The sequence below is a fragment of the Podospora pseudocomata genome, assembly GCF_035222375.1.
Source record: "Podospora pseudocomata strain CBS 415.72m chromosome 2 map unlocalized CBS415.72m_2, whole genome shotgun sequence".
NCBI classification, from domain to species: domain Eukaryota; kingdom Fungi; phylum Ascomycota; class Sordariomycetes; order Sordariales; family Podosporaceae; genus Podospora; species Podospora pseudocomata.
Window position 1 is genome coordinate 378,402 of NW_026946365.1, and position 21,022 is coordinate 399,423.

General features: G+C 51.5%; 8 protein-coding genes across 8 annotated transcripts; 5 read left to right on the top strand and 3 right to left on the bottom strand.

Moving 5' to 3' along the window:
• Positions 1-91: 91 nt before the first annotated feature.
• Positions 92-913, top strand: QC762_200370 (uncharacterized protein; the record flags this gene model as incomplete). Its single annotated transcript, XM_062886921.1, has 1 exon — positions 92-913. The coding sequence occupies one exon, from the start codon at positions 92-94 to the stop codon at positions 911-913; it is 822 nt and encodes a 273-aa protein (XP_062746680.1).
• A 253-nt stretch (positions 914-1,166) lies between these two features.
• On the bottom strand, positions 1,167-2,397 carry QC762_200390 (uncharacterized protein). Its single transcript, XM_062886922.1, has 4 exons — positions 2,143-2,397; positions 1,528-2,054; positions 1,422-1,467; positions 1,167-1,363 (listed from the first exon to the last, which is right to left on the bottom strand). Exons 1-4 carry the CDS (start codon positions 2,201-2,203, stop codon positions 1,323-1,325), a joined length of 675 nt encoding a protein of 224 aa, XP_062746681.1. The 5' UTR covers positions 2,204-2,397; the 3' UTR covers positions 1,167-1,322.
• An 817-nt stretch (positions 2,398-3,214) lies between these two features.
• On the top strand, positions 3,215-7,090 carry QC762_200400 (uncharacterized protein). The gene is made up of 2 exons (XM_062886923.1): positions 3,215-5,882; positions 6,177-7,090. Exons 1-2 carry the CDS (start codon positions 4,233-4,235, stop codon positions 6,579-6,581), a joined length of 2,055 nt encoding a protein of 684 aa, XP_062746682.1. The 5' UTR covers positions 3,215-4,232; the 3' UTR covers positions 6,582-7,090.
• On the bottom strand, positions 6,583-8,661 carry QC762_200410 (uncharacterized protein; the record flags this gene model as incomplete). Its single annotated transcript, XM_062886924.1, has 3 exons — positions 6,583-8,158; positions 8,218-8,336; positions 8,398-8,661. The coding sequence occupies 3 exons, from the start codon at positions 8,659-8,661 to the stop codon at positions 7,111-7,113; spliced, it is 1,431 nt and encodes a 476-aa protein (XP_062746683.1). The 3' UTR covers positions 6,583-7,110.
• A 506-nt stretch (positions 8,662-9,167) lies between these two features.
• On the bottom strand, positions 9,168-11,045 carry hob1 (BAR adaptor protein Hob1; the record flags this gene model as incomplete). Its single annotated transcript, XM_062886925.1, has 3 exons — positions 10,698-11,045; positions 9,259-10,591; positions 9,168-9,193 (listed from the first exon to the last, which is right to left on the bottom strand). Exons 1-3 carry the CDS (start codon positions 10,731-10,733, stop codon positions 9,168-9,170), a joined length of 1,395 nt encoding a protein of 464 aa, XP_062746684.1. The 5' UTR covers positions 10,734-11,045.
• A 219-nt stretch (positions 11,046-11,264) lies between these two features.
• NFS1 (cysteine desulfurase) lies at positions 11,265-13,506 on the top strand. The gene is made up of 3 exons (XM_062886926.1): positions 11,265-11,810; positions 11,873-12,696; positions 12,904-13,506. Exons 1-3 carry the CDS (start codon positions 11,432-11,434, stop codon positions 13,324-13,326), a joined length of 1,626 nt encoding a protein of 541 aa, XP_062746685.1. The 5' UTR covers positions 11,265-11,431; the 3' UTR covers positions 13,327-13,506.
• Positions 13,507-15,046: 1,540 nt separating this feature from the next.
• QC762_200440 (uncharacterized protein) lies at positions 15,047-16,013 on the top strand. The gene is made up of 2 exons (XM_062886927.1): positions 15,047-15,638; positions 15,704-16,013. The coding sequence occupies exons 1-2, from the start codon at positions 15,345-15,347 to the stop codon at positions 15,944-15,946; spliced, it is 537 nt and encodes a 178-aa protein (XP_062746686.1). The 5' UTR covers positions 15,047-15,344; the 3' UTR covers positions 15,947-16,013.
• Positions 16,014-17,471: 1,458 nt separating this feature from the next.
• Positions 17,472-20,005, top strand: QC762_200450 (uncharacterized protein). Its single transcript, XM_062886928.1, has 3 exons — positions 17,472-18,778; positions 18,831-19,434; positions 19,498-20,005. Exons 1-3 carry the CDS (start codon positions 18,653-18,655, stop codon positions 19,719-19,721), a joined length of 954 nt encoding a protein of 317 aa, XP_062746687.1. The 5' UTR covers positions 17,472-18,652; the 3' UTR covers positions 19,722-20,005.
• The last annotated feature ends 1,017 nt before the right edge of the window (positions 20,006-21,022 follow it).

The following is a 21,022-nucleotide window of genomic DNA, read 5'->3' on the forward strand; positions in this document are numbered from 1 at the left end:
ACGCCCACAATGTCATATCGTTCGCCTACCATGCCCTGAGAAATTAAGGAACCAGCGCAGTAATCCAGGCACACGCACCACTACTGGCAAAATGACAGCGGTTGACAACACATCAGCGGGCCTCGGCGGGGACAGCTATGCCCAACAGTGGATCCTCATGCTGGTCCTTACTACCCTCGTCCTCTCGCTGGCCATCCTATCGCAGTTTGCAACCTGCTATGCAAGAGCCTACATTGATGCGCCCAGCGAGGTGTCTGCTTTTCTGGATGCCATCGATAGCTCTATCGCCGAGAACGAGTCCTACGACCATGATATCGCCAAAGTGAAGCGGTTGGACGATAAGCTGCGGCTGGGGAAGTTGTTGCGCGACATTCAGAAAGCAGGGGATGTGCTGAGAGAGGCGCTTAATGCGTTGATGGAAGAAAGGGAGGGCGAGAAGAGGGCAGCCCAACTACGGACCGGCGCGAGATTACTATGGGCTAGTCACCGACAAGAGTTGGAGGATAAAGTGCGCCGGATGGATCTGTTGAGGATGCGGTTTCTGGTCGTGCACATGGGGATTATCTCCAGTATGGCAAGTGACACGGCGGCAATGGCGAGCAGGACGAATGGAATGGTTATCAATGCGAACACCAGACGAGAGCCGTCACAGAGGCCACTGCCGCCGGCAAGCCCACCTATGACACCTGAGCCACCACCCTTACCACCACCGCTACGCGCGCTTACAGATTCGCCCATCAAGTCCAAGCCACCTTTGAGGAGGCTAACGGTACATTCGATGGGCCATCCAGAAGCAATAGAGGTGCCGCATCGAACGGGGTGGGCAGGTGTAATGCAAGAGCTTCAGAGAAGCCCGGTATTGAGAGAGAGGCACGCGAGCATCGAGCTTGCCATGTCTCGAGCGGTTTGTTGACGAACTGTTATGAATACATACGACGTCTTGACGATTATGATCATTACGACCTTTATGACATTCTAGCATTCGGCGTTCGCATCAGCCAGCTTCATTCAAAAATGGAAGAATGGTGGAATAGATCTATAGCGATGTTGATGGGTGCTGGCAGGATTGGTTTGGCAGTTGTTTGTCTGGTGTACTTTGACAAGATACCCTTTTTAGTCCCTTTTTCCGGTTGTTCGAGCAACAAAGCACATGTTCCGTTATGTCATGCGGGCATCATATAGGTTCGGCAATCTGGTTGATCTGTCTTCACTTTGAACTCTCAGTACTTGTATAATCACCATACCATTGGTGGCTTTAGATGTATACAGGTCTCTTGAGATGTAATTGTACAATCACACTTATACAAAACTGTATCGTCCTTCTAGTGAGCAGCATCGGGACCTGTTCCGTTTCTTTCGCCAACTGTTTTGTTTTTGTCAGCATAACCACCACCCAGCTGGAAAATGGAGCGAAAACCTACCATCAAGAGCAACCAAGAACCGACTGACACAGTTGTAGCATGCAACCTGTTATGTTGTTAGCTGTTTTGTTGCATTGTTGTTTCTCAGGTAAAAAACAAAGCTTACAGTAGCAGTGATCTCAACCATCTCCTTGTCGCTGAAGATCTCCCTCATCTTGGCAAAGGTCTCATCCCTCACCTGAACGTTTCTTGTCATCTCATCCGTATAGCAAGTAACAGCCCACTGCTTGTCCGTAAGCTCGGCATGCTTCTGGGTCTCACCCAAAACGAGAGGCTGCTCAGTCTTGATGGCGTTCATGCCCTCCTTGCTCACACCACCCTGCTCGGCAAGGGGAGCATGGTGAGCCCACTCATACCAGGCCCGGTTGACAACGGCAACGCGGGAGATGGCAATCTCACGAAGGTCCTGAGGGATGGTGGTCTTGGTGCGGACCGCGCCGAGGAAGGAGTTCCAGCCGTCAGCAACCGGGGGTGAATGAAGGAGGGTGAGATCCAGGGGTTGAAGGGGACGGGGGTGGCGGCGGGTCTGGATGCGCTGGACGATCTCAGCCTCCTCGGGGGTGGCCGTTGGGGGTGGGTCGGCGATGTAGGGGAGACGCATTTTGCGAGTTTGATATTTGGGATAGGGGATATCTTGTTTACCTAAGAGTCAGTACTTTTATAAACATATGAAGCTCGAGTCATTCTCATCTTGTGATGAGAGACGGCAGGTAGCACTTACAACAACGGGAGTTGCCTAATCGAGGTCTGAGACAAGGCCTGAGAATGGAGGTTACCTTCATGTGAACTCACCTTTGAGAGGAAAAGAGAAAGATCAACAATGATTCAGACAATGTGGACAAGGGCCCGGCAACGGGAACTGATGTCATCCCCACATTGCCGGTTCCGCAGCGGGTGACGGCGGGACAGAGCGGAGGTTTAGTGCGGGGGTATCCACCCCCTTTGCCGTAGCGGGACCATGTTCGGTAAGTATTTATTTACTTCGGCTTCAACTCTTTTCTAAATCTTGACATGGAAATACATGAGACACCGGATGACCAGATTATATAGGGCTTTCTTGCCACGATGCTGTTCACAAGGACTCAGAAGCGATTTGAAGCTTGATTTCTTAGGTACACATTCATTTCTCTTGTGAAGTACTGTTCGTGGCCCATCTTCCCAGTGAGCTTCAAATGACAGTCTTTATTACTGTGTGTCACAAGGGGAACTTACACATATGATTCCGCTTGGAATTGGAATAACTTCCGCTTCACCACCACACCTTTTGCAAAGTTTGTGGAAAAGAGGCCTCTCTGCCTGGTAACTTTTCTCAGCACAAACTACTTCGATAGCCATTTCTATATTCAACACTTCTCCTTGATAGCTTGGTCTTTCATCTTGAACAAATTTCAAAACAGTGATGAAAGGACAATGTCCACAAAAGAGATATGAATGACTTGGTATATACACAATGAACTGACACACACGCATTACTCGCATGCCAATGACATGAGATCTCAAGCTTGCATCGATGGGGTCTCAAATGGTCGTTGAACCCGGCATGCGCTTGCAGGTACTCACCGGGCCGTGGGCATTTCCTTTGAACTGGAAATGGAAGTGGCTCCCAAGTCACTGGGGAGCATGAACAGGAAGGCCATTTCCAAGATCAGCTGTACCGGCGTCAAATACCCCCCGAGACCCGCCTCCTGGGTAGGCAAGCGCAGAGAAGCTCCTTCTTTGGTATGTGACAGACTCAGCAAAGTGATGCTCTGGTGTTCCCAAAACCTTCTCTCCTCTCCTCTCTTACACCAATTCATCACAGAGCGAAGTTGGGATTTCCAGCCCTACATAGCCAACTTGCCCACTCCCGGCCTCCTCTCTTCTTTTTTGGGTACATTGTGACATATTGTCTTTACCGGCATCCTTCATCAATCTGGCCTTGCCTTGTTCCACCTTGTGAACACCACCTGAGCGTTTTTTTGGGAGCGAGCGAGCGATCGAAATCAAATCACAACTGCATGAATCATCTTGGACGACCGAGCACTACAATTGCCAATATAAAGAGGCTCGATACCTTACCTCCCCCATCATCTTTGCCGTCTCTATTGTGTTTTGGACTGGTCTCTCGGCACGTAATATTCCCGTCTGATACCTGGGTGCCTGGGCTGCGTAAAATTGGCTGCAAGTTGTCTAAAGAGAAGACTGAAGAGCTTTGCATTGGAGGGAGGCATTTCAAACCAAGACTACTCTTCAAACTGCTATCATTGGCTCAATTTTACAATCGACGACATCATCAGCTTGGTTTCCAGGGCCAAGGGCAGGATAGCTCTCGCCATTTTGGTCACATCTTGCTGTCAACACAGAACCAATTTCCTGGCGGCTGGGAAAACCCCTCGTCTCCCTTCCTAGGCAACTGTCTTTTCAACCTGACCACAAGCAGAAACAATTTCTTTGTCTCTCCTCAACTAGCAAGCTTCCTGGCAAGTTCGTCAACCATCTAGCTTGGAACAACTTCAACGATCTCGCCTCAGTACAACTTGGTGTGAGGCTTCTGAAACGTTCAACTGGCTGGCCATCTTCTGGTTGACCATACTCTGTAAGTCTTCTCATACTTGGTGTTCCCAATTCTCCAATGAATCAGGCCTTTCAGTTGATGATTCACTGGGGGTTGATTCTCTTTTGGCGAGGATATTGAGAGATGATCCGAGGATTGAGTCCATCTGGGGATATCTGCAACAACGTCAGCTAACCAAGGATTGAAACAGTCTACTGCCGTTACTCATTCCTCTCGATTCTAATCTTGGTCCTCCGATCGGACTTCCCAACATCAACATGCTTCTTCCACGCCACTCAAGCAAAATCCAGCCTCATGGCTCCCAGGCCATCACTAGGCCAAGTCGGCTGAGATCTCCTGGTCTTCGGCTCAAGACAAGTTCGCTCGATCTTATTCCTTCAGATGAGAAGGCCCAGGCGATGGCTTCAGCCGACTGGAGAAAGATGGCGCCGGATTCCGGCCTCGGCGATAATCGTCAGCAGATTTCAGACGAGAATAGCAGACATCCATCCGACCAGAATGATGGCTTTTACTCGCCCTTCGTGCTGGGGATGAAGCCTATGAATACTGGATCAAGGGCTCAGTACCAGTATGCTAGGGACCCTACAAGCGGCATTGCTTGGGAGGTCATTTCATCGGCTCCTGGGTGCGATTTCAGGCGGGAGGAAACGAGAACCAGCGAGTCGTCAGGCATACCGTCCTCAATCCTCAAGGCGTGCCAACCGAACCTCCAAGACACCACGATGGTACGGCTTAAGGCCATCAAGCCAATGAACGTGAGCATCAACGGCGACATCATCAAACTGCCCAACAAGTACTCTCTGGATGTTACCCCTGTTGACATCCAAGAGCCAGACGCTGCTTGCTTTATGAATAGGGAACACGGCGAGATCCTGGCAACTCTCAAGCTCCTCAAGCCCAAGGCCCGCTTACGCCGTATGAAGTCCGAGCTTCACGAAGAGAGCGTTCTGAAAGATCTGGATGACTTCTTGTCCCAACCGAGTGGGAAGCCTCCAAAGGTCGGCGCGGCAAGCAAGGAAGTTCAACGCCAAAACCGTAGGTCATCGGGGCATTGGAGCAGCCATGACTCTGGAATCTCAACCGGTTCTGAAACCTCTGGCCTTCAGAAAGAGATGCCTTTAGGGGCACATCATCGAACACCTGCGGAAGGTCACCGCTTTCAGACACTACTCAGCCGCCTACACTTGACCACAGAGACAAGAGAAGCTTCCCAGCCGCCGACAGCACCTGATCATGCTGAGACGTCGAAGAGCCATGCTCAGGTGGTGGATCCTGCAATTATCGCCGCAAAGATCAAAGACGAAGAGCGCGAGGAGACGGCCGACAACTCGGAAAGGGGCGCGAGCGAAGGTACCTTTTTCGGAAGGGATTCTACCTTGCTGTTTGGGAAGGGTAAATGGGCACAAAAATCACACGATTCTGGCTATTCAACATTCCATTTCATGAAACAGGGCACACAAGAACCAACAAGGCCCAAGGCGGTCGAGCATTCTGGTCCTACGGTTCAGAAGCGCAAAGAAGATTCAACATCATGTTCAACCACCTCAACCAAGTTGAATCCCACAGCTGCCGAATTCAAGTCGGTAACCAAAGGTGACCTCAAGTCAGGGGTGAAGAGCGATTTCAAGCCCGCGCCCGCAGCTTATCCTGCCCCTCCCTGGACTCCAAAAAGACGGACACGGCCTTTACTCAACAATATCTTTCCTGGTGTACTGGAAGATCCCGGTTTCATGGCCCAGACAGTGCCATTTGTGGCAAACGATTGTCTTCAAGGTAGTCCATGGCAGACAAGTGGTCCTCCAGCAGGGCCAGTGTGGGTGGCTGAACCGGGACAGCCTATCCCAGAGATGGCCTGCCAACCACCAGTAGCACCAATAGCAATGGCACCTCTTCCCATTGTTGATCCAGTTACGCAGCAGTTGGTCCCACCACCCTTCGTTCCTCCGCCCAGCAACTTTGGAACCTTCCCGCCTTCCGGAATTGCTCCTATTCCCAGCCAGATGCCAAGTCCCAACCCCGTATTTAGCACGCTTCCTCCATTGCGGCCTCCCCCAGCTCCCAGACCAAGATTTTCTCAGCCTATCCCGATTCCTCCTGGGCAAAGAGCCCCTATGCCCGCCGTGCCGAATGCAACTAGCTTCCAAGCACCTACTCTATACGGTCCAACTCTTGTTGCCGGTCCACCGCCTCCTTTGGCCTAGGATGGCAAGGGACCACGACCGGTATTTCCCGTCACCCAGAAACCACGCGACCATGACCCTGTGAAGCAGCAGGCATATGAATCGTATCTGGAGTGGCGAAAGGCCAATGAGCCTGGCTATCACATGAAGTGCAAAATGCGTCAAGCACACCGTGTGGTTCGTCAATACCAGCAACAGGCGCAGACTGCTGACTGGAAGACTGTAGCTGGGCAGGCCAAAGCAGCAGCTGGAGCGTTGGAAGCACATGCAGCCGAGGAAAAGAGGAGGTCAAAAGAAGCAGCTCTCAAGGAGCAATTCAAAATGAGCGTGAAGAGGGTAGCAGAGTCCTCTGGAGCCACGGAGATAAAGGAACAAACACTTCCGGACACGAATAATGAAAAGCAAACACAAACATTGGTCATATAAAGCACACGAGGACGAAAAGAGGGATATGCCCATTTGCTCCGGAATACGATTCTTGTCATTTCGAAAGCTCGCTCGCTCAGGACAATTCTTTTCAACAGTTAGCAACCTTCGTTTCCGTTCCCCATCTTATTATATTGACTTCGATCATCTCAGCTCAGCAAACAGACATAACTACGATCCTTCTTTTTCAGCATGAACCCGGTGTTCTATAGACGAGGAATGAGTTATTTTACCGTTTGCTTTGGAGAATCAGAGGTAGCTTTACCGGGGGAGCTTCAGGAAATCATGTTATCCATTGAATGGTTATGGACTTTATGTCCTGATGGCGCAATTTGCTTTTTCTTTTTCGTTTCGGTTTGACTTATCCAGCTACATCAGCAGAGGAATCAAACATGGATAGTACGTGACTCGGGAGGTTGGCTAGGTATTCGGCTTGACCGAGAGTTATACAGTACAACAGAGTTTAATATTGATAGTTTGGTTGTGCCAGCAGTGGTGATTATGTGACGGGTGTAACACGATGACCTTGTCATTCGCCATCAGCCGGACCCGAGAAATAAGCCCCCTCCCAGCCACCACAGTCTTCTAATTTGGCTCCTTGTCTCGCTCTGTTGATCCTCTCTTCCGTGATCTTGAATTCCTCGGGAAGTCTTGCATGTCCTTGTCCTGATTCTGGCAAACCCAGCATCTGGGCCGCCACAGCTCTGGCAGAGAGAGCAGCAGATGGCATGCCATGCCCGGTGTACCCAGCACACACCCATATTCCCCTGTGGGAGGGAACCTCTCCCACCCAGGCATTAGAGTCACGAGAGTAGCCCATCACGCCCGTCCACTCGTATGTTGCGGGTAACTCTTCGTCTTTTCCACCCAAGTCCAGCGGAGGAGAGAGGTTCGACCTCAGATAGTGAGCCACTTTCAGCTCGAGCTCATCATCGTTGTATTGTCCCAGTCCGAGCCGCAGTGCCAACCGACGACCTCCACCGTAGATCATCTCGCCTCCTGAGTCGGGGTTCAACACTGGTCTCTGAACGAGGTAGTCGTCTCTCGGTGCGTGTTGGCCCTTCTCGGGGTCGGCGGCGAAGAGGTAGGAGTGGGTGAGGGTTTGGACTGGGGATGGGGGGACGATGGCGCTTATCTGGCCGCGGACGGGGACGATGAGGTCGGAGAAGGAGGGGAGGAGGTGGGAGGTGTACCCGTTTGTTGCTAGGAGGACTTTTGGGGTGGTGAGGGTGCCGCGGGGGGTGAGGATTTGGTGTTTACCGGGGGAGGAGGGGGAGGGGGAGAGGGAGAGGACGGGGGTGTTGGTTTGGAGGTTGAAGTTTGGGTTGGGGAGGAGGGAGGTGAGGATGTGGGCGATTAGTTTGTAGGGCCAGAGGGAGGCGGCGGTTTTTTGGATGATGGCGCCGTGGCAGTTGGGGGCTCTGAGGCGGACTAATTTGGATGGGTTGGTTGGGAGGATTACTTCTAGCTGGGAGGCGAGAAAGGGGTGGCTTTTGGTGAGGGAGTCGATTTGAGCAACAGCGGTTTGGAAGAGGGGGGTTGACATGAAGGCGTGGACGCCGCCGGAGAGGGTTATCCTGTGGTGATGAGGTTAGTTTAGGGGGAAAATTGGTAAGAGATATGAGAAGGGATATACCAGTCACAGTCAATCTTTTCATCCCTTACTAATCTTTCAAGAAAAGAAAAAGTTTCCAACTCAAAAGCAGCAACGGCTGGGTTGGTGCCATAGACGAGAGGCTGGCAGTGGCCTCCATTCTGATGGAACTGTTAGAATTATCGTGTAAAACTCATCAGATAAGTCAGTCCAGGCACACACCCTTCCTGTGGCACCACCACAGGCCTCCCTGGCCTCGAGCATCACAACCTTCTTGTTACAGGAATAATCCTGCAGAAGAGACCTCGCGGCAAAGACACCGGTTATACCACTCCCGATAATCACAATGTCTGCTTCCTCTGGCAGATCTGGTGTTGATCGACGTCCCAAAAGCAGGGTATTCGGTTCACGAAGCCAGTAAGAAGAGGTCGGGTTGGCAGAGGGAAGGCCTGCCTGGTTCGTTCTGGGGTCGGTGTCGGAGGCCATCTTGACTGGTCAATGTTGCTATTTGTTAAGGTTGTTGAACCGCCTCCAGCTAATATACCTCGTATCAGAAAGCCGTGTTGAGATGAGACTACGCGAATATGAAATCCCTCATCCCAAATGTTCAGATGAGACTGACACGGAGACTGAAAGCTAATGCACTGAAGGCATGACATGACCTACAGCAGAGGTTCTCCACTTTTCCAACCCCTTTCCAATTGGAGTCTATTAGTCAAGATGGTACCTTGTATTGAGCAACAGCTAATCGTTGCGACATGTAGCAATATAACAACAATAACAAGACACCCATATAAAGCTCCTGGATATGCATCCATCAACTCAGTCTACACCACCTGAGATATCCCGCCTGCCCGCTGACGCTCTAGCGTAGTACAATACGCGGAGGTTCCGCCCATCCAAAGGGTCTTCCATCTTCATTACAAAATCAATGCAGCCTACTCCTCCCTGGGTATAACAGCCTTTATCTTCTTCAATTTGCTCTGAAATGCCTATGGATTCAGCTGGACGTAGTTGCCTAACGACACAATAGGGTTAGCTGCGAACGCTCAAGTCGGTCCTTGGATGAACATAGAAACGTACCAGGAAATTGCCCTTGCTTCCCATGAACCTTGCCGGTCCACCATTCATTCTCATTATTGGTTCTTGATACAATCTCAATCACGTCGCCCGCCCGGAAACTGAGATCGCCCTCAGCCTGCGCCGAATAATCGTAGAGTGCCGTTACCGTTTCCACCTTGGCCACCGAGGCGCCGGCAAGATTCTTTGGCTTGGGCTTGGGTGGTGGGGGCTTCGACTTGGCTGCGGCGGCCAGCGACATTGGGCTTTTTTGCGCTGGCGAAATCATGGCAGGAGAGACGGGAGCAGAAGAATATGGAGGGGGTGGTTGTTCGCCACCGTCATTTTCCTGAGATCGCCATGTTGGCCGTAGAGAGGATACTGCAGGCGCTTTGGTTGCGGAGGCTTCACCATTTGTCGCCGCATAAGGGAAGGGCGAAGGCGAGGGCGCAGATGTCGAGGCTGAAGCTGATGGTCCTGCTGTGAGCAAACCCGCTGCTGCTGGCTTTGCCGCGATGGCTGGTCGCGGAGGCCCATACTTGGGTGGCCGCCTTTGACCAGTCGTCTTGAACTTGACAATAGAGAGTGCCTCAGCTCGCTCTTGGACGTCGCCGCGTTTCGCAAGGAAAGCCTCCTCGACGTCCAGTGTCAGGTCGAAGTATCCTATGTCGACACGCTGCATGCGTTCGTGGAGAGTGTAAAAGATGTTAAGCTGCATGTAGTAGAAAGACTGGAACAGAGGCTGGATGAAGTCGCGCTCGAGCGCAAAGAGCTTGGGGAGCTCGTCTTTGAGCAGATCGTTGAAGTAGTTAAATTCCTGTGTCGACTGCTCGACGTCATTCTCAGCCTTCCACATGGCCTTCTCGTCCTTGGCCGACCTTTCCTTCTTTTCCTGGAGCTTCTTGAGGGTGGTGCGGTGTCGGTCGTAGTCCAACTTCTTGTGCTCGCGCTTGGTTGCTGTTTTTCGAATGGCCTTGATCACATCCATGAGTTCCTGCGCCGGTCTGACAACCCGCGTGTCAATCATCTCCAGCTCGGGGGCCAGAGTCTCCTGCAAGTCCCGTACAACGGCCTCATACTCCTCGCACGCCCGGATGCCGTCCAAGTTCTCTTGCGCAATCAACGAGTCAGGATCCGACATGCGGCCACTAATGGGCTTGTAGATCTCGGTCATTGCTTTTGAAAACTCGATCTGGTGGTTGAGCATGCCGTTGATGGCCTCGAAGTACTTTTTGCTTTCATCGTGGAGGTTCTTGGTCTCGGCCTCAAGTTCCTGGAATCGTCGTTCGGCATCGATGTAGACGGGGTCTTTGGTGTTCTCGCCGACATTGAACTTTGCCTTGAATTGCTGAGGGGCCTAAAGCAACACAGAAACACAAGAGTCAGCATCATACTCCCCCTCCTCCTTCATCGCCACAAGAGCTCTCCTCGAGGAAACACGGATGCTGCGGGGCAGAACCTACTCGAATAAGGCCCTTCTGGAAACCCCTGAAACTCATTCTTAGTCACTGCTGAATTGTTGTCTCGTTCGATAAGGTCTGATCGGGGCTAAGAGTGCTGCTAGAAGCAATACGGAGCGTCGCCGGCGTTGTGAGAGTTGAGAATGGGAAGAGTAAGCTTGGCGGCTGTGTCGACAAAGGTTGGTTGTAGTTGATGATGGCTCTCGGGAGACGGATGATGACGATGGCCCGGGGGCTTAGCGGGCGTCACTCCAGCTCCTTGGCAGATGAAATCCAATGAAAGACGGGCCAAGTGGGCGCTGCAACGGCACCGAAACCCGATTTCAGGCCTCTCGCCAAGCCAAGGATGCCGCCGGGGATTACGGTCAGGATTATGTATTAGTGGGCCCGGTGGTGATACCCAAAAGAAAATGATATCAGATAGTTTATTGGAGCCCTTCAGTTCGAGATAGGTAGCTGCACTATGTTACGCAGTAGAGGTGTCAAAGGGACAGACAGAACCGGCAGCGCAGCTAAGAGACACCTGCCCCACCCCGCATGCGGTTCTTCTGTGACCTTCGTCATTCCTGAAAACGTTCTCAGCTTCGTCATGCGCCACCACCGTGACCGGCAGAATGCGGGGCAGCGCCGTGCCACAGCCACAGAGCGAACAAAGCGTGGGGAAAGGTCTTCGCTGATTGGCCACAGGATTATCAATCGAAAAGACTGCCGCCCAGCATTTGGGTTATCCATGGGGCATGGAGAATGCGCAAAATCGGAGCTCCGTCCCGCCCACCGAGAAGGAAACTTTTCTTCCCCTACATCTCGCACAACTTTTTTTTTCTCGTACCATGGCAACTATTGCACCATCAGCCATCAGACAGGCATCTCGCTTGGCATCCAAGTCGGCCCTCACTACTGCACCCCGTCATGGCCTCCAGCAGCTATCACGAGTAGCATCTGCGCCTGTCCAGCGCACTGCTGGCAAGAAGAGGAGCTATGTGACCGAGTCGAAGCGGGATAACGCCCAGGTCCAAACCGAAACCGCCATCCGTCTCGACAGGAAGGAGCTGGAGAAATCCGGGCTCACCATCACCTCCGAGAATGGCTCGACCGAGCATGTCAGCCCAATGGCTGGTAGGTCTTTTCCTATTACGACTCGATATCTCGGCTCTAGCATGCTAACTCCGAGCTCGCAGATGTCCTGAAGGCGGCGACCATAATGGATGAAGGCCAACGGCCCATCTATATGGATATGCAGGCCACAACTCCACTGGATCCCCGCGTGCTTGATGCCATGATGCCCTACTACACAGGCTTTTATGGCAACCCACATTCCAGGACGCACGCGTACGGATGGGAGAGCGAGAAGGCGGTCGAAGATGCGAGACAACATATTGCCAGCCTCATCGGGGCCGATCCCAAGGAAATCATTTTCACCAGCGGAGCCACGGAAAGCAACAATATGAGCATCAAGGGTGTCGCCAGATTTTTCGGCAGGTCCGGCAAGAAGAAGCACATCATTACCAGTCAGACCGAGCACAAGTGTGTGCTTGATAGCTGCAGGCATCTCCAAGACGAAGGGTTTGAGGTGACATATCTTCCCGTCGAGTCCAGCGGTCTCATCAACCTTGACAAACTGAAGGCCGCCATCCGCCCCGACACAATGCTTGTCAGCATCATGTCGGTAAACAACGAGATCGGTGTCATTCAACCCATCGAGGAGATTGGCAAGATTTGCCGGGCCAATAAGGTCTTCTTCCACACAGATGCTGCTCAAGCAGTGGGCAAGATTCCTCTGGATGTCAACGCGATGAACATTGATCTGATGTCCATCTCTTCCCACAAGATCTACGGCCCCAAGGGAATTGGAGCTTGCTATGTCCGCCGGCGGCCGAGAGTGAGAATTGACCCCATCATCAGCGGTGGTGGCCAGGAGAGAGGTCTTCGTAGCGGCACGCTGGCTCCCGCCCTTGTTGTTGGGTTTGGTGAGGCGTGCCGCATCGCAAAGGAAGAAATGAAGGTATGTCTCAACTTTTTCCATGGTTCGCGTTACACATACACATCCCCTGGTTTCACCTGATGATCTGCTCATACATGCATGGCTTTCTGAAGTCCGTGACAAGACTGTACTGTTGAGAGACAGCGCCTTTTCTGATTGAAACCTTCCCTTCTTTCTCTTTTGACACAACCGAATATTTTGCTTGGGTGGAGCTAACAGGCAAAACAGTATGATTCGCAGAGAATCAAGTTCCTTTCCGACCGGTTACTCAACGGTCTCCTGTCGATGGAACACACGAGCCAGAACGGTGACCCGAACCACTTTTATCCCGGCTGCGTCAATGTCTCGTTCGCCTATGTCGAGGGTGAATCCCTGCTTATGGCGCTCAAGGACATTGCCTTGTCTTCGGGCAGTGCCTGCACCTCGGCATCGCTGGAGCCCAGCTACGTATTACGAGCCCTGGGCAACAGCGACGAGAGTGCGCACTCCAGTATCCGGTTCGGTATCGGCCGGTTCACCACGGAGCAAGAGATCGATTACGTCCTGAAGGCGGTGACAGAGCGTGTGGGCTTCCTTCGCGAGCTGAGTCCTCTGTGGGAGCTTGTCCAGGAGGGTGTCGACCTCAACACGATTGAGTGGAGTCAGCACTAAGCATGGAGCGGCTGTTTTATTGCGTTGAAAATTGTTCATTTGGGCGGGCTGGGAGTGTAAAAGCAACAGCAGCCACCACGACACCTGTATAATACGTGTATCTACCTACTGCGCAGAATGATACCACGGGGAGCTAACAGCACCCTCACGATGAAATGACTACCTATTACTAGTCCCGAGTTGAGCTTGACTTTGCTGCGTTCCCCTTTGCTGCGACTTGTGTTTTGACTGGGCGATCTCCCCCTGCTATTCGGTCCTTTGAGAGTTGATCGCTGACCCAAGGCGTCGAATGACCAGATTTCTCACATGACAGACTTGACGACATGAACATGTATCGTCGTATATGGAATGGAAGTTGGCTGCTTAATATCCAACCTTATCTTCTTCGTGTGTTCTCGCCCCCGTCGAGATGGTTCTAGATTGTAGTCACTCTCGGACGCCCGTAGTTTGTTCAAATTAGAAGCACGACTGGTCGCGATTGCTGGATAGCCTGGGAGTGGGGTGGCGTTGACATGGTCTTGATGATGTTGAATGCTCATCGCGAAACATTTGGGTGGTGGTAGTGTTGTTGTTTTACGGGGGGCGGAACGTGTGTGGCTCAGACTGGACGTCCTTTGTGGCTAATCCACGTAGTGGTCAGGCGTTGTATGTATAGAGCTGGCGTATAGAATTGTAAAGTTATCGTGGACGGCAAAGAAGGCATGCAGGGTAGGTTGCCGGTGTGCCGAGCGAGATGGTTGCACAGAAAAACTCACTACGAATTGTATAAATGCAGGTCAGCCTTGGGAGTGATTTGGCTAGGTGCAGTTACTGTGTACACGCCGCTATCGTACAGTATGCATCGGAGAGAACTGCACTCATACCCTCAGCTGGGCCCGTATACTGGGTTTCACAGGGAAGAAGTGAGCCTGAGGATTATGGGATCGGGGTGTTGTTGGGTGGTTGTTACGGGGCGAGTGTGGAGATGCAGGACATAGGGAATAGACAGCTTTTAGGAAGATTGATGATTGGGTGTGATTTTGCGTCGTGTTCTCACGCCGGTGTGGTTGCCGGGAGGCCGGGATGAACCGGAAATAGGGACTGGGCATATATTCTTTACGATGTGTGATTTGCTTAGTTCCGCCGTGTCGGGTCGATCTGAGGGGCGCTGCTCGGGAACGGTAGCCATTTGTGAGGTTTCGAGATGAACAACTTTCCTCTGGGTACGAATTCAAGAAAAAATCAAATTATATTCCCGGCAGGAGGCCTGTTCGTGTTGATCAGCGCGTGAGGTGAAATTCAGCCTTTTTTTGGTCTTTATGGTGGAGAGCTGGACATCATGTTAAATCTATGGGCCGATTGGTAGGACAGATTTACACCATGGGGTTTCTATCGGTAAAGTACTTTCGTAATTGTATAGCCAGACTGCTCGAAGTAGTGGATACCTGAATTGTCAGATAAATTGTAGATGGCCAGCTCCTCAACACCCAGTGCTTCACTAATGACCTGAAGCTGGGCTAAAATCGTGTACCTATCCTACAACATAATTTCATATGCTGGCAACAACGGCAAACTGAGAGAATGCGGCGGATGCATGCGCAATCAATTGGAACCATGGGAGGATGAGAGCATTAGTACAGTCTCATTTCTGATTTAGGAGCTTCTGAGCCGCGAGACAGATCTGATAGGGCTGAAGCTGGTAGGTGCGCAGGGGTCTACGGGTGCGCTAACGAACAGGCGGGTGTGCGCTATGATGTCACCGCCCGTCCCATGACCCCTATGACATCACTCGCAACCTGAAACACCAAGAACAACATCGTGGACGGCGGAAGGAACTGCTCAGAGAAAGGCAATGACGTGAAGCTACCAGTAGCTTCGGGCCCGGCTTTGTTCTTGACGCCTGCAAAATATAAGACAGGCTTTTTCTCACCAACAACTCTTCTCTTTCCATCAACCAAACACCTTGAACAGCAATCAATACCTTTGAAGACAAACAACACTCTCAACTTCAACTATCTCCATCGCAAATATCAAACAACATGTCTACCGATAACACTTCCACTCTCAAGTCCTACGTCGACTCCGCTACCGGAGCCGTCCAGAACGCCGTCGGTTCTATCATTGGCAGCAACGGCGATCAGGTCGAAGGACAAGCCAAGAAGGAGAAGGCTCAGGCTGAGTACGATGCCTCGCATGCCACAGCCAAACTCCCCGGCTTCACCGCTTCTTCGTCCGGCGCCGTGACCAAGGACCATCCCGATCGCAATGCCGGTTCATACAACCAGACTGCCGGTGCTGCTAAGGAGTTTGTCGGAGGAGTGCTCGGCAATGAGGTATGTTCCTAAAATAAAGGTTGTCTCGCTCGTCACTATGAAGGGGTGCTAATCAGTGTCTGCAGAGCCTTAAGCAGTCCGGCCGCGAGCAGAACCTTCAAGGTCAAGAGCAAGAAGCCAAGGGCCAAATCAACGACTACGTTTCCGGTGCCGCCGATCGTGCTGCTGGAACCCTCGGCAGCGGTATTGCCGGCCTGACGGGTGACCGGGTCAAGCAAGCTGAATACCAGGGCCAGCACGACACCGGCAAGACTCAGCAACGCGGAGCCGAACACGACATTGTTAAGCAGGCAGAGGCGAAGCAGTAAATCATGATTTGGGGAGAAGCAGGCGTTTTCATTGCATGGAATTCGGAAATAGCATGAACCGGTTGATGATACCCTAGGAGAGTGAACCGGATGTTGGTAGTGCAAGGCTCTACATTACCTAGTTTAGTTTTTTTTTTTTTTTTTTTTTTTGAGATGTTGAATGCAGGTGGCATTTCCTAAAATTTTTGATTTGGCAGACCCTCGTGATTGTTGCTATTTTTGTTGCTTTCCCAAAGACATGTTGTGCCTGGCGCGAGATAGAGATCTCCGATCTGGAAACCTTTCAAGTTGGGGAACACCCAAGAGCCAAGAGTTCTTCCCGCATGTGAAGTTGCTGCATTGCCGCAAAGCACCCGAAATTGTGTGCTTGTCGTGTGCTCAAATTTCAGGCAGTAAAATCATCAAGGACCATGAACAGCCTCCTTGCGAGGCAGCTTCATTTCAAGCGAGTCTAGGGTCCTATGCTTTCCCATTGTGTCTGAGGACTCTTTCCACACCAAAGAACAGGTGAGGAATTGAGCCAGGAACGAGTTACCCTGGTGTCAATGCTTTTCAGCTGGACCAGTCAGGAAGGTCACAAAGAGACCATCGCAAAGTTCAAGAGTTCCAACTTGGGTAACCTGCATCGTTGGAAGTTTATTTATCTTCATTGGCCTATACATAACGGCCTATCGAGAAGGCTGGAGATTTGTGAGAACCTGATCCAGTCAGCTTTCCAAGCATATTGTTCACTACATTGGAGGCAGAAAAGACGATACTTCGGTGAAGTTTTAGTGGAGCATCACCGGGCACCCCCATATTTTTGGTGTCCGTCCCCCCCACGTTCCCAAGCAGCACGGACCGTATCTTCTGCGCATCGTGGGAGGTATCCCATATTGAGATTGTCCATTTTAACTGGCCATGAATTTCCGCCGCTTACATTACAAACCGGACCGTTAGGTATGTTTTTTGGCCGGCAACGACGATTTGTCAACCGCATTGGATGCTAGTCATGCGTATAGAAGACGCAGCTTTGCTGGGCTAGGTACGAGGTAGTGCCTCAGGCCCCAGAACAAGGCCCAGAGGCAAGGCTTTATCCACAAGGGAAACAGTCCTGGCTGCGAAAATTGGCCCCCAAAGCCTGCCTAACCTTTGGTGAGTGCCAATCTCCAGTCTTTGCCGCGGGTAGGTACCTGTACAGTGTTCTAAAAAAGGATACATTCTGCAGCGGCATTCTTTAAGCCTTCGGTTCTTGATTGAAGCTGTGGTGGAGGTTGTTGTTCGCTGTCTTCCTTGCAGTGTGCGTCGCGTTGCTGCCATTTTGGGCAATTAAAGCTGGGCTTGGCATGAAATGCTCATTTGATTGGTCCAGCTGGTTTGTCTTTTGGTACTTTTCAACGTCAAGTGCTCCGACACCCTTCTCGATTGCGCTTTCCACTCAAGCAGTAGGTATCTTTTCTGGAGCAAGGAGGCAGCGAAATGCTCGTAGGAACCACGATTCAATTTGGAACCTCTCTTGATCATCGATTTTACTAGCTCCGGTTTCTTCTACACCGACCTAGGCTTGGTTTCGCTACGGAGATGTCTACAAATGCCAGGTTCTTGCACCGCATTTTGGTCCTCGATTCAGATGAGCCGATTCCTTCCCTTCATCTCTCCCGCAGGCCCGATGCCGTGTGAACATATGCTGACTGCCTCGCCTAGCCGTGAACAAGCCCCTTTGCTGCCGTTTCGCTACGTTGTACGGTTCCTGGCGACCCATTTTAAGACCTCCCATCGACCTGGCTGTTCACACACGATTTGCTCGGCTGTCTAGGATTTTTTTTCGAAGCTTATCTCATTGTACTCGTCTCAATGGGAGTCAAGACTATCATTTCTTGAAATCACTCTGTTCTCCGCATCATGGCCCCCAACACTTCCAAATCTCTTTGGAAGCTGCCTGCACCAGTTCCACTGGGAACGACTAACTATGATCCAGCTATCGAATCAGAAACGAGGACGCTAGTATCCAGCTTTCCAAATTTCAGGTATTTTCTCATTTACCAGTCAAGCGTTGCCTCCCACATCACCCTGCCTCTCATCGCCCTCCAATACCACACAAGGTGTGGTGTCAATCCGTATATGTAAGCTTGCTCAGTGATCAACTGCTTGCTATTTTCACCCCCTTGCGTATACCCTCTCATGGTCCCGAACCTATGTCTCCACGGTGTAATGTCGAGATGGTGGGTTACATGGGGCTCGGAAGCAAATAGTCGAGACTACAAATCCATATCCGCCTACCTCCAATTCCTTACTCCCCCTGGAAGGGGTTGTGGTGCCTCATGCTTGCTTCTGGGTTATGCAAAGAACCTAAGCCGCACTCAACTCACGAAGTGCAAAGTGTATTTCCTGGTTGCCTTGCTCTGGGTACCTCTTTATGGCTATCCGTTCGGGTGTTCTGTTTTGGCAGCCACTGGTGATGGGGTCAAAATTTACAACTGCGACCATTACACCATCAATATCTGGATTTGAGGCTGAGTCATTGGGTATCGTCACTGAGTGGTGACCGAACTCGTAGCTACATGTCTTCAGATAAGTTATATACTCTTAGTCTGTCCTGCCCTTCCGGTAGAAGATCTGTCTTTGCATCACCAGCAGCATCAGCGACATACCCACCTGCATATCAAGCAACATAACACAACCCGGTTACAATCGAGTCTACATCCACGACGTCCTTGTGCTCTAGCCATGAAGAACAGATCTAGCCAACAGCCCGCAGCTATGAGAGTGGCCATCGCCGGAGCTGGCGGCTTTGCCCGTATTCTCGCCCAGTACATTAGTCAAACCCACTCTGTTCTCATTCTTTCAACTCAGGTCAGTCCAATGTCGTGTGTGGTGTTTCAGATCTTTTCAGCTAACATACCAGCAGCCCCGGCCCGAGGTGGATGAACAATGCCCTGGTTGTCAGCTTGTCGTTGTGGACTATCAAGATATCGAGAATCTTCGGTACGCCGTTCTGGGAGCCGATATCATCATTTCGACCATCTCGGGCGCCGAGCAGCTCAATCTCATTGATGCCGCTCGTCGTGCTCGGGTTCGTCGTTTCGTCCCTTCTGAATTCGAGGGCGACATGTCACGCCGACCAACTGACGACCCGCTGGACCGTGGCGGACAATCCGCCATTGAGATGCTGGAACAGCTCCACATGCGATACACTATTTTCTCCTGTGGCATCTTCATGGAACGCTTTGCCCCAGGAGGCTTGCAGACCTATCACATCGGGGCAGGATCGGGAGTTCAGGGGCCAAGTGACTACCTTGTTGATATTCAAGGCTGCAACGCTGAGATTATCCCCAACAACCCAAGTGGCCGGTCAGTCCGTGTTACGCTCACATCGGTATACGACGTGGCCCAATTTGTCACGGCAGCCATCGATCTCGGCATCAGCAACTGGCCGAGAGAATACCGCATGAGGGGCGAAACGATGACTGTTACTGACTTGGTTCATACATGCTCCGATGTTCGTGGGGGTTCGTATTTGCCCCTCCTTCTTTATCGTGCTTGAATACCTTAGGTACTGACCTGCCCACTAGTTCCATTCAACCTTACTGCTCGCCATTACCGTGAGGTCGAGGCCCAAGTCGAAGAACTCCGGCAGAACGGGGATTGGGGCTACTACTACTTCTACTATCAGCGACTCCTGCAGACGGCCCTTGGAAGGTACCACGTCCATTCACCCAATCTTAACGACGATGTTCAGGTACAACCCATGTCATTTAGGGCTTGGTTGGAGAGGTTCTGGGGTGCGGCAGCCTAGGCCTCCCGCTGAATCATGGTAGCACAATCTTCATGGTGATGTCTGGGACACAAGATTGGGCTACCAGTGGAGGCATGTTGGTGACATGCAGGAATATTGCGGCTCTTTCCTTTGTCTTAGATGTGACAAGTTCACCTGGCATTTTCTCATTGGGGATTCTTCCCATGTTTGGCATAGATGCGGAGCTCCAGTAGCCACCGGGTTACTTTTCATCGCTGTTCAGATCATTCAAAACTACCATGTACAAGCTGGTCTCATAATAAATCACTTCTCTTCTATTTTTACCTGTCGTCGCCTGGTAACTATTGTTCTAGATCACCAAAATTCGCCGCCAACCACTTGTCACGCATAGCCCATCAGCGGGGTGGCACGGACATTTGCTACTGAAGCTCAGGTAGCAGCATTGCATGGTGTAGAGAGGGTTGGAAGACGGTAGCCGCAACATCAGGTTAGATGGAAAAGTTCCAGGGCTTTCCCACAGAGCCTCAACAGCGGGCTGAAAAATGCAGTGGGCGGCGGCCACCAACCAAATTGTCAAGTGCTCTCACACTGAAGTTCACATGCAACCTGGAAGCCGTACAGCCAACAGCCAACTCTAGTTCGCCGGATCTGGATCACCATGCATACATTCGTCGTAACCCATCCATTAAGCTATCCATGCCACCGCTTCTCCTCTTTCCAAGGTCAGGAATACAAATAGAGTGCGCCGTGCTCGACGGTAGTTGGACGCACAAGGATGGCACGGCCTGGGCGACACTGAAGGACCCTGGACACCCATAGGGCTGGCCCAGCAGTGGGGATGACTGGGTGGCCCCTGTCCACTGGGAATTCTATGTACAGGACATACGTACGTCCTCATCGTGTACGGTTCTTTTCTGGACCAAAGCAGTTTAACGCCCCATTCAACAATGTGGCTACACGATCGATGTAGGTGAAGTGCTAGGCACACTTTTCCGGGTCTGAGCGCACCTCTCTGGCTACTCACCCCATCTATCATCAACTACACTAGCAAGTACCGTAGACTGACCCGACGGGAAGGAAGCTCACCCTACCCCCTAGATCCCCACCTGTTCGCGGCTCTTTGCCTTACACCCACTTCCAGGTGAAGAAGCATTTCGATTCCGCGATATCCAAACATCAAACAAGTCTTCCAATCCAATTCAGCACCCCTCCGTTGTAACCAAACAATATGCGAAAATAAATACAAGACTTGCACCGCGCCCCAACAGTGAATCCAAGTCCCTCCACCATCTACCTCAATCCAACCCTTCACGACATCGTCGCATCGATCGCATAATGCA

Bases quoted from the DNA above. Each gene is read 5' to 3' on its own strand.
- QC762_200390 (XM_062886922.1), bottom strand. From the start codon at position 2,203: ATGAAGGTAACCTCCATTCTCAGGCCTTGTCTCAGACCTCGATTAGGC. The intron at 2,055-2,142 runs GTAAGTGCTACC...TAGGTAAACAAG, and splicing joins ATTAGGCAACTCCCGTTGTT to ATATCCCCTATCCCAAATAT. The intron at 1,364-1,421 runs GTAGGTTTTCGC...AAAACAAAACAG, and splicing joins GTTCTTGGTTGCTCTTGATG to TTGGCGAAAGAAACGGAACA.
- QC762_200400 (XM_062886923.1), top strand. From the start codon at position 4,233: ATGCTTCTTCCACGCCACTCAAGCAAAATCCAGCCTCATGGCTCCCAG. The intron at 5,883-6,176 runs GTTACGCAGCAG...CCTTTGGCCTAG, and splicing joins CTCTTCCCATTGTTGATCCA to GATGGCAAGGGACCACGACC.
- NFS1 (XM_062886926.1), top strand. From the start codon at position 11,432: ATGGAGAATGCGCAAAATCGGAGCTCCGTCCCGCCCACCGAGAAGGAA. The intron at 11,811-11,872 runs GTAGGTCTTTTC...CCGAGCTCGCAG, and splicing joins GCATGTCAGCCCAATGGCTG to ATGTCCTGAAGGCGGCGACC. The intron at 12,697-12,903 runs GTATGTCTCAAC...CAGGCAAAACAG, and splicing joins TCGCAAAGGAAGAAATGAAG to TATGATTCGCAGAGAATCAA.
- QC762_200440 (XM_062886927.1), top strand. From the start codon at position 15,345: ATGTCTACCGATAACACTTCCACTCTCAAGTCCTACGTCGACTCCGCT. The intron at 15,639-15,703 runs GTATGTTCCTAA...CAGTGTCTGCAG, and splicing joins GAGGAGTGCTCGGCAATGAG to AGCCTTAAGCAGTCCGGCCG.
- QC762_200450 (XM_062886928.1), top strand. From the start codon at position 18,653: ATGAAGAACAGATCTAGCCAACAGCCCGCAGCTATGAGAGTGGCCATC. The intron at 18,779-18,830 runs GTCAGTCCAATG...CTAACATACCAG, and splicing joins TTCTCATTCTTTCAACTCAG to CAGCCCCGGCCCGAGGTGGA. The intron at 19,435-19,497 runs GTTCGTATTTGC...CCTGCCCACTAG, and splicing joins ATGCTCCGATGTTCGTGGGG to TTCCATTCAACCTTACTGCT.